Source organism: Pecten maximus, chromosome 12 (genome assembly GCF_902652985.1).
Source record: "Pecten maximus chromosome 12, xPecMax1.1, whole genome shotgun sequence".
NCBI classification, from domain to species: domain Eukaryota; kingdom Metazoa; phylum Mollusca; class Bivalvia; order Pectinida; family Pectinidae; genus Pecten; species Pecten maximus.
Window position 1 is genome coordinate 24550832 of NC_047026.1, and position 15778 is coordinate 24566609.

The 15778-nt window shown below is 40.2% G+C and overlaps 1 protein-coding gene and 1 long non-coding RNA gene across 11 annotated transcripts in view; one reads left to right on the forward strand and one right to left on the reverse strand.

Moving 5' to 3' along the window:
- Positions 1-9375, forward strand: part of LOC117339217 — a 36037-nt gene extending 26662 nt beyond the window's left edge. Inside the window, exons 8-12 of the mRNA XM_033900689.1 lie at positions 4708-4857; positions 5307-5425; positions 5682-5840; positions 6350-6465; positions 8706-9375. Of these exons, the coding sequence (XP_033756580.1) occupies positions 4708-4857; positions 5307-5425; positions 5682-5840; positions 6350-6465; positions 8706-8771 (610 nt within the window). The 3' untranslated portion in view covers positions 8772-9375. The remainder of the gene's footprint in view (positions 1-4707; positions 4858-5306; positions 5426-5681; positions 5841-6349; positions 6466-8705) is intronic.
- Positions 9376-10703: 1328 nt separating this feature from the next.
- On the reverse strand, positions 10704-15725 carry LOC117339089. Of its 10 annotated transcripts, none has more exons than XR_004535068.1 (3): positions 13780-15725; positions 13675-13726; positions 10704-13514 (listed from the first exon to the last, which is right to left on the reverse strand). It is a non-coding gene; the product is annotated as an uncharacterized LOC117339089 (long non-coding RNA). The 10 variants fall into 10 exon arrangements; XR_004535065.1 differs by having other exon boundaries at positions 10704-13638; XR_004535067.1 differs by lacking the exon at positions 13675-13726 and having other exon boundaries at positions 10704-13638; positions 13921-15725.
- Positions 15726-15778: the final 53 nt, after the last annotated feature.

Below are 15778 nucleotides of genomic sequence, written 5' to 3' on the forward strand. Positions count from 1 at the left end.
GTCCCGTCTACTCATACACAAGTAGGTTGACCCGTCTACTCACACAAGTAGGTAGTCCCGTCTACTCACACACAAGTAGGTAGTCCCATCTACTCACACACAAGTAGGTAGTCCCGTCTACTCATACACAAGTAGGTAGTCCCGTCTACTCATACACAAGTAGGTAGTCCCGTCTACTCCTACACAAGTAGGTAGTCCCATCTACTCACACACAAGTAGGTAGTCCCGTCTACTCCTACACAAGTAGGTAGTCCCGTCTACTCCTACACAAGTAGGTAGTCCCGTCTACTCCTACACAAGTAGGTAGTCCCGTCTACTCATACACAAGTAGGTAGTCCCGTCTACTCCTACACAAGTAGGTAGTCCCGTCTACTCCTACACAAGTAGGTAGTCCCGTCTACTCACACACAAGTAGGTAGTCCCGTCTACTCCTACACAAGTAGGTAGTCCCGTCTTACAACCGTAGGTATCCCTCACTCACACAGAGGTTTTCCCCCCACTCATACAAAGTGGGAGCCCGTCTTAAAAACCAATATAGGCCCTCTCTCACCCCAAATAGGTTGTCCCGTCACCCTACACAAGAGGTTACCCTCTACTCCACAAGTTGAGTCCCTTCCCTTCCCCGGGTGTCCCGTCTCTCCCGTTTCCCGTCCTCCCACCCCTGGAGTCCCTTCCCCCACTGTGTCCCGTTCTCCAAACAATGTGTCCTCTCCAAAAGGGGGGTCCCCCCTACTCACCCGGGTTTCCCCGTCTCCAAAAGTTGTCCCGTCACTCCCCCCCTATTTCCCTCTACTAACCAAGTGGTTTCCCTCTACTCAACCCAATAGGGATTCTCCACCGCGAGGAAGCCCTTCTAAAAAGGTGGCCCGGGACTAAACAAATGGTTCCCCCCTAATTCCAATGGGTTCCCTCTCCCCCAATTTTTTGGCCCCCTCTCCTTCAAAAAACCCCCAAGTAGGTAGTCCCGTCTACTCATACACAAGTAGGTAGTCCCGTCTACTCATACACAAGTAGGTAGTCCGTCTACTCACACACAAGTAGGTAGTCCCGTCTACTCATACACAAGTAGGTAGTCCCGTCTACTCATACACAAGTAGGTAGTCCCGTCTACTCACACACAAGTAGGTAGTCCCGTCTACTCACACACAAGTAGGTAGTCCCGTCTACTCACACACAAGTAGGTAGTCCCGTCTACTCACACACAAGTAGGTAGTCCCGTCTACTCATCACACAAGTAGGTAGTCCCGTCTACTCATACACAAGTAGGTAGTCCCGTCTACTCATACACAAGTAGGTAGTCCCGTCTACTCATACACAAGTAGGTAGTCCCGTCTACTCACACACAAGTAAGTAGTCCCGTCTACTCACTACACAAGTAGGTAGTCCCGTCTACTCACACACAAGTAGGTAGTCCCGTCTACTCATACACAAGTAGGTAGTCCCGTCTACTCACACACAAGTAGGTTGTCCCGTCTACTCATACACAAGTAGGTAGTCCCGTCTACTCACACGCATGTAGGTAGTCCCATCTACTCATACACAAGTAGGTAGTCCCGTCTACTCCTACACAAGTAGGTAGTCCCGTCTACTCACACACAAGTAGGTAGTCCCGTCTACTCATACACAAGTAGGTAGTCCCGTCTAATAATACACAAGTAGGTAGTCCCATCTTCTCACACACAAGTAGGTAGTCCCGTCTACTCACACACAAGTAGGTAGTCGCATCTACTCACACACAAGTAGGTAGTCCCGTCTACTCATACACAAGTAGGTAGTCCCGTCTACTCCTACACAAGTAGGTAGTCCCGTCTACTCCTACACAAGTAGGTAGTCCCGTCTACTCACACACAAGTAGGTAGTCCCGTCTACTCCTACACAAGTAGGTAGTCCCGTCTACTCACACACAAGTAGGTAGTCCCGTCTACTCATACACAAGTAGGTAGTCCCGTCTACTCCTACACAAGTAGGTAGTCCCGTCTACTCACACACAAGTAGGTAGTCCCGTCTACTCACACACATGTAGGTTGTCCCGTCTACTCATACATAAGTAGGTAGTCCCATCTACTCATACACAAGTAGGTAGTCCCGTCTACTCCTACACAAGTAGGTAGTCCCGTCTACTCACACACAAGTAGGTAGTCCCGTCTACTCATACATAAGTAGGTAGTCCCGTCTACTCATACACAAGTAGGTAGTCCCGTCTACTCACACACAAGTAGGTTGTCCCGTCTACTCATACACAAGTAGGTTGTCCCGTCTACTCACACACAAGTAGGTAGTCCCGTCTAGTCACACACAAGTAGGTTGTCCCGTCTACTCATACACAAGTAGGTAGTCCCGTCTACTCACACGCATGTAGGTAGTCCCATCTACTCACACACAAGTATGTAGTCCCGTCTACTCACACACAAGTATGTAGTCCCATCTACTCACACACAAGTAGGTAGTCCCGTCTAATAATACACAAGTAGGTAGTCCCATCTACTCACACACAAGTAGGTAGTCCCATCTACTCACACACAAGTATGTAGTCCCATCTACTCACACACAAGTAGGTAGTCCCGTCTAATAATACACAAGTAGGTAGTCCCATCTTCTCACACACAAGTAGGTAGTCCCGTCTACTCACACACAAGTAGGTAGTCCCGTCTACTCACACACAAGTAGGTAGTCGCATCTACTCACACACAAGTAGGTAGTCCCGTCTACTCACACACAAGTAGGTAGTCCCGTCTACTCCTACACAAGTAGGTAGTCCCGTCTACTCCTACACAAGTAGGTAGTCCCGTCTACTCCTACACAAGTAGGTAGTCCCGTCTACTCCTACACAAGTAGGTAGTCCCGTCTACTCCTACACAAGTAGGTAGTCCCGTCTACTCACACACAAGTAGGTAGTCCCGTCTACTCCTACACAAGTAGGTAGTCCCGTCTACTCACACACAAGTAGGTAGTCCCGTCTACTCATACACAAGTAGGTAGTCCCGTCTACTCCTACACAAGTAGGTAGTCCCGTCTACTCACACACAAGTAGGTAGTCCCGTCTACTCACACACAAGTAGGTAGTCCCGTCTACTCACACACAAGTAGGTAGTCCCGTCTACTCACACACATGTAGGTTGTCCCGTCTACTCATACATAAGTAGGTAGTCCCGTCTACTCACACACAAGTAGGTAGTCCCGTCTACTCACACACAAGTAGGTAGTCCCGTCTACTCATACACAAGTAGGTTGACCCGTCTACTCACACAAGTAGGTAGTCCCGTCTACTCACACACAAGTAGGGAGTCCCGTCTAATAATACACAAGTAGGTAGTCCCGTCTACTCACACACAAGTAGGTTGTCCCGTCTACTCACACACAAGTAGGGAGTCCCGTCTAATAATACACAAGTAGGTAGTCCCGTCTACTCACACACAAGTAGGTAGTCCCGTCTACTCATACACAAGTAGGTTGATCCGTCTACTCACACACAAGTAGGTAGTCCCGTCTACTCACACACAAGTAGGTAGTCCCGTCTACTCACACACAAGTAGGTAGTCCCGTCTACTCACACACAAGTAGGTAGTCCCGTCTACTCATACACAAGTATGTTGACCCGTCTACTCACACAAGTAGGTTGTCCCGTCTACTCATACACAAGTAGGTAGTCCCGTCTACTCCTACACAAGTAGGTTGTCCCGTCTACTTAACACAAGTAGGTTGTCCCGTCTACTCATACACAAGTAAGTAGTCCAATCTACTCACACACAAGTAGGTAGTCCCGTCTACTCATACACAAGTAGGTTGTCCCGTCTACTCACACACAAGTAGGTAGTCCCGTCTACTCATACACAAGTAGGTAGTCCCGTCTACTCATACACAAGTAGGTAGTCACGTCTACTCATACACAAGTAGGTAGTCCCGTCTACTCATACACAAGTAGGTAGTCCCATCTACTCATACACAAGTAATTAGTCCAATTTACTCACACACAAGTAGGTTGTCCCGTCTTATAATACACAAGTAGGTAGTCCCGTCTACTCACACACAAGTAGGTTGTCCCGTCTACTCATACACCAGAAGGTTGTCCCGTCTACTCACACACAAGTAGGTAGTCCCGTCTACTCATACACAAGTAAGAAGCAAAGCCTGTTCACAGACAAGTACAGGTGTAGGTAGTTTCGTCTACTCGCAGACATGTTAATAATCTGTTATTAAGTTTCCATCTTCGCCATCTGTATAAATCCACCATACTAGCATTTATACTCGTGACATTGTGTGGTACTCCTTGTGTTACGTGCTTGAATGAAAAATTTAATAAATTGATGTTAAATATAATTCACTCGTTATCAGTTTGTTTTGGCAATAGAGTAGTAATAAAAAATGTTGAAGAAGTAAAATGATGGTAGGATTGCTTTGGTTGGTCCATCGTCAAATAATTTATGATTTAGTTTCTCTATCCATCGTTTTAACTCACAACCATCACACAATCAACCTTTCCACCACACGTTTTGGTTTATTACGTCGTATTAACAGCCAGGGTCATTTGAGGAAGTATCTGATTTTGATGGTGTAGGAAGGCCGCAGTACTCTGAGAAAAACCACCGGCCTATGGTCAGTTGCCGGTGGTTGTTCTCCTGGTTCTCCGCCACACATCATACTAAAAGACCGATGTGGTTAAAGAGTTGGAGGTAACACATTTCTGTTATATAAAGTTTCCCTTTTCAGATGTATGTGGTTAGCAAGTTGCTACAGCAGAATGCTACAAGATGTGTGTTACCATAGTAACACATACATTTTGGGTGCTGACGTATTGTGGGCGTTAGGAGCCGGATGTGGACTCATTCAATCGCTAGATATTGCTCCTTTATATCCGTGGTAAGCATCATTTGTATTGCAAATAAACTGTAACTGTCATCAGATAATTCAATGTTAAAAATATTAAATAGACGCAGGTTTATGATCTACACCGGTGGTAGTGACACATCTACGCTCACCAAAAACTAGCAGAACTTGTGTCGACGGGGGAAAATCGTTCAATTTGGTGAAAAATAGTCTCATCAGATTTAGATACTACTGATGTACCCTGGTATATATCAATTTTTTTCCAATATGGATATAACAAAGAATTTTTCAATACAAACTGTCCAAGACTATCTATCTTATACAGGAAATGTAAACCAGTAACTAAGGCCACACAGTCGTGGAGACGATATCTAGCAATAGGCCAGTCATGTAGGCGATGAAACTTTTAACAGAACAGGTCTGTTTTCTTTAATTTAGGTACTATTTTTTGATATTTAGAATGATGTTGTTTTTTTCTCCAGTGCAAACACAGAGAAGTTTACCAATAAATGCCTACAGATTATCGCGCAGTCTTTACCGGGTTTGGACCGCTTGTGTATAGGCGGACAGCAAGTGGATATCAACGGATTCGTACTGATAGGTCAGTACTCAAAGGTGGCATGATAAATGTATAAAAATAAGGTTGTAATCAAACTGGGGAATGTAAGTACTACTGATATTCACGTGTTCTATATCTTGCCATTAGTATAACGTAAAGAACATAACACATTTGTATGATGCCCGATGTAAAGATTTCTTCCCAAATAGTCCTGAATATTAAAGACGATAGATGATGTGCGATGACAATTAAACACTTCTGTCTTGTAAAATGCAGTAACGACATCATTATTTTAAAGCGAAATCTTGTCAGCGCCTGTACAGCCTATCCCTACATGGTTGTGTAGATGTTGTGGAGGACGTTGCCGTAGCGATGTGTCGGAAAGGACTGAAGAACCTGCGCTCATTGGACTTCAGTCACACCCCAGTTACTGACAAGGCTTTGCTTCACTTTTACAGTTAGTCTTATCATTGTCTTTATAAAATATATTATGTATACACCAACCATTTGTAACCAAAACCTCACATTTTCGAAGCACCTGCATGGTATATATTCTCCTTCTACTTTTTCGTGAGTCTCAATTGAAATCATGATATATTGTGTTATTTTTTTTTGTCCTCGTTTAATCGATTTTGACTTTGAATTATGGTTTTGTTATATTGTGGTATTCTTTGATGTTTTAATCCAATACTGGTTACGATATACAAAAACATACTTACAAACTCACTTACCAATCTGCAGAAAAAACATGTACACAAATTCACCAACATGAATAGGATATTAGGTTTTCCTGTTTTTCTATATTGCATTTGTCGATTACATTTAAATGGTTTTTTTTATATAACTGTTAAATGTAGCTGAAATGGAGTACATCATTGATTCAATGTTGTGTCTGGACAATATCACCTACCTACCACTCCCAACTAAATAAGATAGTTAAAATGTGTTTTCTAAAATCTTAATTAGGTTGCTGTAAACACTTGAAATCAATTCACGTCTCCTTCTGTCTGGAAGATGTTACTACAGACCCAGAGTTGAAAGAAAACGCGGAAAACTTCAACAAGCGCATAAAGGCCTTGGAGGTACAGTAATTATGTTGCTTGACTGGGCTGAGCGCCCTCTAGTGCATCAAAATTGTATCCTGGGGAGTAGGAATTACGAAATATCAAGGGGGGGGGGGGGGGGGGGGCGGCATACATACATGATATTCTTCATAAAAGTACCCCCCTCCTGATATTTAATAATCGCCTGCAGATGCTTTTATGATCATGGCTTAATTGTATATGATATGTTTTATGTATCCTGATATTTCATAACCGCCCCAACCCCTAGGTACTTTTATGCTAGCTCCTTATATTTCCTAACATCATAAATAAACAAAAATAATAATAATAACATAAACAATATATTTTAAGAAGGCTCTGTATCCACTAGGGATACACCTGGATAAGAATATTTCAGTAGGCATATGTGCTGTATTGCATTAGGGGGAAAAACACATGAAAATGTGACCCATGTGTGACTTGCATGTAAACCTACACCCTCTTTTTTGTAATAAAACCAGACAAGGTACAATAAACTGTCTAGTCAGTTCAAAGGCTGTAACGCTGTAATAGCAGACTTAAAACCGGTTAAATAAACAACAAATTATTTTAGACTGTCTTTAATTATATAAGTTACCTTGACTATACGAGGGGTGTTCCATAAATAATGTCATCTGTGCTTTATTTCGCGGAAATCGTGCAATTTATGCACAAAACCACCTCGTGTCGATTGAGTGATCACTGTCTCGTGACACAGGTAGATATCTCGTCCACACGTTCACTGGCCTCGGTACAGTGTACATCGTTTCATAGCCTATTCGTTAGACTAGACACAAAATGACAGGAAAACGAGCTGAAAATGTTCTTGAAATTAGGGCCTATATAAAAGGTAGGTCATTACTCGGCATAAAGGCTGAAGATATTCACCGCGAGGTGTGTGACATTTATGGGGAGGGCCAAATGTCTCACAGGACTGTTTGTAGGTGGGTAGGTAAATTTAGTGCTGGGCAGCAGCAACTGAAAGGTGCTGGGCAGCAGCAACTGAAAGGTGCTGGGCAGCAGCAACTGAAAGATGCTGCTCACCCAGGTCGTCCTGCAACAACTACGACCAAAGGTAACATAGAAAAAATCCGAAATATCCTCAAAACTGATGCTCGATTCACCGTAAGACAATTGGCTCGAATGACAAACTTGTCGTTAGCAAGAGTTCATGCGATTTTGAAGAAACACCTAAAAGTTAGAAAGATAAATGCAAGATGGATACCCCATTTGTTAACGGATGAGCAAAAGAAGACGCGTGTAACAATGGCAAAAAAAACCTTCTCAAAATGTACCCAAAATATAGTAAAAAGGCTTTTGATAATATAGTCACTGGTGATGAGACCTGGGTGTATTATTTTGAACCAAAGCGGAACGTTGCCAACCGAATATGGGCCACTAAAAATGCCAGACGCCCAAGTATTGCCAAACGAATACGAACGGTAAAGAAGGTTTTGTATGCTATTTTGTTTCACTAATAAGGGTCCAGCTATTCAAATCCCGGTGCCAAAAGGCAGAACGGTCACAGGCAAGTTCTATAAAAACGTTGTTCTGAGAAAGTTGAAGAACTACTACAAAAGGCGCCGCCCCAAATCAGGACTTAAGTATGTCCGACTTTTGCATGATAATGCACCCGCTCACAAGGCACGTATTGTGACTGACTTTTTGGAGTCAGAGAAGGTTACCGTCCTTCCGCACCCTCCGTATTCGCCAGACTTGGCCCCCTGCGACTATTTTCTCTTTCCAAAACTTAGATATCATTTATCTGGAAGGAGATACAATTCGAGAAATGCCCTTGGATCTGCTGTTTGTCAGTGTCTGATGGGTGTACCCATTGAAGAGTATGAAAAATGCTTCCAAAAATGGATTGACCGGCTAAAAAGGTGTGTTCTGGCTGGCGGAGAGTATTTTGAAGGGCAGAGCAAATTAAAATGAACAAAAGCACTTCCGCTATATGAGCACCGATGCAAGTGACATTATTTTTGGAACACCCCTCGTAACTGGTCTGCCATCGTTTGCTGGATCAACACATTTCTTTGTTCTCCAGAAAGTGGGCAAAAAGGAGAACATGCATACCGTTGACACCTGTTTGGATGTAATTTTTGATAGCCAGAAAAATAAGGAAAAAATTATAGATATTTTAACAAAAAAATCGTTTGAAGTTTGTATTTCATGATTTGATAACAAATCTTTAAAACAAATCTGTTATGCAGTGTCAATAACAATTCATTTTCTTTCAGAAATTGAAGAAGAAGGGAGGTCTGTGGAATATTCTTAAGCTTGACGTTCAAAAAGTTCAAGATTGAAGACTATTAACTTGTGCCTAAATTAATTAGATTGTGATAAAATCTTGCCAATGTTAATTGTGTTACAAAGGTGTTTTATATCAAAATTAGTTTTTTTATTTTTAGAATCATATAGAATTAAGACAATGAAAGGTGCTTTTTCAACTCAGAATTACTCCTCTGGTAAGACGTTATGCAAAACAGCTAGTACTGTGCATTATATGATATAATTTATGGATGTAAAATGTGAAATCTTTTCAGTCCGTTTATGTAGAAAACCACACTTATTCCTAATCTTTCTGGGCAGCTTTCGTTCGGTTCAGCAAACTGTTGTAACACCTTGTTTAATCTGTAAATTCCTGACAAATGTTTGACATTGACATTATGCCACGGACTTGACTTAGATGTTTATCTAAATCAGTGATTATATTCACACAGCATGACAGAAAGATGTGCAAATTTCTATTGAAAAATTCTTAATTAAATTTCCTATTAATATTGTGTATGATTTATGTAAATTAGGTATGTTTTATGTACGATATAGGTATGATTTATATGATATACATTGTACATATGATTTATGTATATGTATATTTATGATTTATGTAAGATATATACAACTGTATGTACGATATAGGTATGATTTATGTATGATATAAGTGTGCTTTATGTATGATATAGGAATGATTTATATGATATACATTGTACGTATATGTATGACATAGGTATATATGCTTTATGTATGATTTATGTACGACATATACAACTGTATGTATGATATAGGTATGATTTATGTATGACATTGGTATGATTTATATAGTATACATTGTATGTATGATTTAGGTATGATATAAGTATAATTTATGTACGATATATACAACTGTATGTATATGTATGATTTGTGTATGATATAGGTATGATTTATGTAACACCTGGGGCTGTATTCCTACTCTGACCGAATCACTGTAAGATTGTAGTATACAGTCTCATGAATACAATTTGGTTTACTAACGACATATATGGCAAATGCAACACATAATGTAAATATAAAAAAAAACTTGTGAAAAATCGGCAGTATCGACATGGCTTCCGGTTGTGTATGCATACTGAATTATATGTATGTGGTTATTCACTGATGTCAAAGGCCTGCCTTACTCCAAAATCGAGCTCCTGTGAAGTTGAACATCGTCTGCTAGGATAAGTTAGCGAAATATGAAATATAATCTAACGCCAAATTTGTTCAAAAACCATTTTATGTGATTGCTATTAATAACCACATGAGGGACTATATTATTCCGTCTGGAAATTCCGGCTGTTCAGTGATAGGGAAAGTGGCAAAAAATGTGTCTTAAGTTACAGTAAATAAAAAAATATGAATGTAAATATAAGCATTGAACTGTTACCAAATGGTATTATACAGTCAATTTGAATACAATTTGGGTGACAGATAAATATTTCATGTCGCCCGTTTATCTGTCACCCAAATTGTATTCATATCGACTGTATACTACCATTTGGTAACAGTTCAATGCTTAAATGTATGATTTATGTATGATATATACAACTGTATGTAAGATATATGTATGTTTATGTATGATATATGTATGATTTATGTATGATATAGGCATGTTTATGTATGATATAAGTATGAGTTATGTACGATATATACAACTGTATGTATGATAATGGTATGATTTATGTATGATATATGTATGATTTATGTATGATATATGTATGATTTATATGATAGACATTGTATGTATGATATATGTATATTTATGATTTATGTACGATATACATTGTACGTATGATTTATGTATGATATATATAACTGTATGTATGATGTATTATGATTGATGTAAGAACAGGTTCCTGGAATAGTTTTGATGTAATTCAATGTAAAATCTGTTAAGTAGTTAAAGGTGCATTTTTAAAATGCAAGATGACAAAATGTTGATAAAAATATATTTATTATGACACATTCTAATATAGCAAAGATGGAATAAACTTCATGCTATTTAGGAAATAACTGTATAGAGTTAATGAATTCATATATTTTATTATAAATAAAACCTATTTTTTCACCTTTGGTGTCGTTTTTAATGAAGGGCTAGAAATAGCATGTGTACCTGGAGCTAGCCGTGTAAACTAATCAACTGAGTTTCTCTAGACCAAAGCTGAAGAGTCATACAGCCTTGACATTAGATTAGACATTCACAATAGTGTATCCACATTTATGGAATTTCAACAATGTTAGATTATTTATATATTTCAAGATCCTCTCTGGAAACACATGTGTTTGTCAAGGAACACAAATACAGACGGACACATTAATTACAATAGACATATCTGATATGGGGTATTAATCATAAAGAATAACAAAACATTTTTATCTATTATTTTTTTCTTTATTTTATTGTAAAACCATTAGTAATATTTTATTATAAAATGAGCATGGGTATGTATAACATTATATACGCAATAAATGTACAAAGTATATTTCTTTAATAATTAAATAAGTAACAAATCTAAAATTTAAATTTGTAGATATAAGTATGATACACCTGGTATACTTGGTCTCCACCATCACAGGTACACCTAATTGTATGATACACCTGGTATACCCGAGGTCTCTACCATCACAGGTACACCTAATTGTATGATACACCTGGTATACTGAGGTCTCTACCATCACAGGTACATCTAATTGTATGATACACCTGGTATACCCGAGGTCTCTACCATCACAGGTACACCTGGTATACCCGAGGTCTCCACCATCACAGGTACATCTAATTGTATGATACACCTAGTATATCCGAGGTCCCTACCATCACAGGTACACCTAATTGTATGATACACCTGGTATACCTGAGGTCTCCACCATCACAGGTACACCTAATTGTATGATACACCTGGTATACCAAGGTCTCCACCATCACAGGTACACCTAATTGTATGATACACCTGGTATACCCGAGGTCTCTACCATCACAGGTACACCTAAATGTATGATACACCTGGTATACCCGAGGTCTCCACCATCACAGGTACACCTAATTGTATGATACACCTGGTATACCTGAGGTCTCCACCATCACAGGTACACCTAATTGTATGATACACCTGGTATACCCGAGGTCCCTAACCATCACAGGTACACCTAATTGTATGATACACCTGGTGTACCTGAGGTCTCCACCATCACAGGTACACCTAATTGTATGATACACCTGGTATACCTGAGGTCTCCACCATCACAGGTACACCTAAATGTATGATACACCTGGTATACCCGAGGTCTCTACCATCACAGGTACACCTAATTGTATGATACACCTGGTATACCTGAGGTCTCCACCATCACAGGTACACCTAATTGTATGATACACCTGGTATACCAAGGTCTCCACCATCACAGGTACACCTAATTGTATGATACACCTGGTATAATCGAGGTCTCTACCATCACAGGTACACCTAAATGTATGATACACCTGGTATACCCGAGGTCTCCACCATCACAGGTACACCTAATTGTATGATACACCTGGTATACCTGAGGTCTCCACCATCACAGGTACACCTAATTGTATGATACACCTGGTATACCCGAGGTCCCTAACCATCACAGGTACACCTAATTGTATGATACACCTGGTGTACCTGAGGTCTCCACCATCACAGGTACACCTAATTGTATGATACACCTGGTATACCTGAGGTCTCCACCATCACAGGTACACCTAAATGTATGATACACCTGGTATACCCGAGGTCTCTACCATCACAGGTACACCTAATTGTATGATACACCTGGTATACCTGAGGTCTCCACCATCACAGGTACACCTAATTGTATGATACACCTGGTATACCAAGGTCTCCACCATCACAGGTACACCTAATTGTATGATACACCTGGTATACCCGAGGTCTCTACCGTCACAGGTACACCTAATTGTATGATACACCTGGTATACTTGGTCTCCACCATCACAGGTACACCTAATTGTATGATACACCTGGTATACCCGAGGTCTCTACCATCACAGGTACACCTAATTGTATGATACACCTGGTATACCCGAGGTCTCTACCGTCGCAGGTACACCTAATTGTATATTACACCTGGTATACCCGAGGTCTCTACCGTCACAGGTACACGTAATTGTATGATACACCTGGTATACCAAGGTCTCCATCATCACAGGTACACCTAATTGTATGATACACCTGGTATACCCGAGGTCTCTACCATCACAGGTACACCTAAATGTATGATACACCTGGTATACCCGAGGTCTCCACTATCACAGGTACACCTAATTGTATGATACACCTGGTATACCCGAGGTCTCCACCATCACAGGTACACCTAATTGTATGATACATCTGGTATACCTGAGGTCTCCACCATCACAGGTACACCTAATTGTATGATACACCTGGTATACCAAGGTCCCTACCATCACAGGTACACCTAATTGTATGATACACCTGGTATACCTGAGGTCTCCACCATCACAGGTACACCTAATTGTATGATACACCATGTATACCCTAGGTCTCTACCGTCACAGGTACACCTAATTGTATGATACACCTGGTATACCAAGGTCTCCACCATCACAGGTACACCTAATTGTATGATACACCTGGTATACCCGAGGTCTCCACCATCACAGGTACACCTAATTGTATGATACACCTGGTATACCCGAGATCTCCACCATCACAGGTACACCTAATTGTATGATACACCTGGTATATCCGAGGTCTCCACCATCACAGGTACACCTGGTATACCAAGGTCTCTACCATCACAGGTACACCTGGTATACCCGAGGTCTCCACCATCACAGGTACATCTAATTGTATGATACACCTGGTATATCCGAGGTCTCCACCATCACAGGTACACCTGGTATACCAAGGTCTCCACCATCACAGGTACACCTAATTGTATGATACACCTGGTATATCCGAGGTCTCCACCATCACAGGTACACCTAATTGTATGATACACCTGGTATACCAAGGTCTCCACCATCACAGGTACACCTAATTGTATGATACACCTGGTATACCCGAGGTCTCTACCATCACAGGTATACCTAATTGTATGATACACCTGGTATACCCGAGGTCTTCACCATCACAGGTACACCTGGTATACCCGAGGTCCCTACCATCACAGGTACACCTAATTGTATGATACACCTGGTATACCCGAGGTCCCTACCATCACAGGTACACCTAATTGTATGATACACCTGGTATACCAGAGGTCTCCACCATCACAGGTACACCTAAATGTATGATACACCTGGTATACCAAGGTCTCTACCATCACAGGTACACCTAATTGTATGATACACCTGGTATACCAAGGTCTCCACCATCACAAGTACACCTTATTAATATGTTAGTTCATTCCTTTATCACAAATAACCAATCCCACAAAAATTATACAAATCTTAAACGCCAACCATTCTCAAAATAAATTCTGATGATGGTGGGCTAAAAATGTCAACAACTGTTCATTCCATGTTGATATCTAAGTTTCATTTACATTAAATGTTAAAAGAAGAGTGACCCAGTGCTTCGTATCAACCTGAATTCGATGGATATTTTTTAATAAGTATAATAAGAGTTGCTTAAGTTAAAGAAAGAAGTATGTTTACAGAAGTTATACTCGCAGACCATAGTACTGGGACAATCATTTACTCCAGATAAAAAAGAAAGAAATACATTTACGGAGGTTTTAATCACAGACCATATGTAGTACTAGGATAATTATTCACACCACAACAGATATTATTGTAGATTGACTGATGGTTTTACATCTTAACTACAGTTTTTCCAGGAGTATTAGAATAAAACAAGTTTTATAGCCTGTTTAGTATGCTTGATAAAGCTATCAATCTGTGATATGTTTCATTCATACCGTATGTTGAGTCTAGGTAAGTGATGCCATTTTGGGATTAAGCATACAAAAATTCAAATAAGACTCCAATAGCGGGTACTCTTAAGTAATTCACATATTTGATATTCATTCCTGCACTGAATGTACATTTACCATATTTGTCTGTAAATAAGACTCTTGTTCGGAAATATGCCCCGAGGCATTTTCCATTTTTGAAGAATCATCACTTTTTTAAAAGGTAAAGAAAAGTGTTTCACAAAGAAAGCCCTTCCCAAATTTCCATACCAATACAGATGTACTGGACTTTAACACTCGGGTAAGGGGCTTATTTGAGGATAAATATGATATGTATACTTATGTAAGATAGGATAGCCAGGACTGGGAGGCAGACGTTCAATCACCAAACAGTAAAAAATATCCTAATAGCATGCAGGCTTTCAATCTCCACACATCTTCACATTCAAGTTTTTAACAGCATTTATCAATATCAATGGCTATATAATTGGCTAACATCATCAGAAACTGAAAGTGTATCCAATTATATATGCAACTGATGAGATTCCTCTTTCAAGAAATTATGTTACAACAATCCAATCTCTGTAAGTTTGTTAATCTAAGTGCTACTAGGATCAACATTAGACCCTAATTACTTCACTCCTACATATCGAACTCATGTAGTGGGAAGATCTTTCCAAAAAACACTAAATGAAGGCCATATCTAACACACTAGCAATAGATATAACAATAGCATATAAAAAATAAAAAAGCAATTTAAACAAGAGGCCCATGGGCCTTAACGTTCACCTGAGTTATGATATATTTTAGCATATTTGGCCCCTGTGACCTTTAATGAAGGTCAAGGTCATCCATTTGAACAAACGTAGTAGCCCTTTATCCCAGCATGCTACAGACCTAATATTGAGTCTCGGCCTTTTGATTATCAAAAAGAAGTTATTTAAAGATCTTAGCATATTTGACCCCTGTGACCTTGAATGAAGGTCAAGGTCATCCATTTGAACAAACTTGGTAGCCCTACATCCATGCATGCTACAGACCTAATATTGGGACTCTGGGACTTTTGGTTATCAAGAAGAAGTCA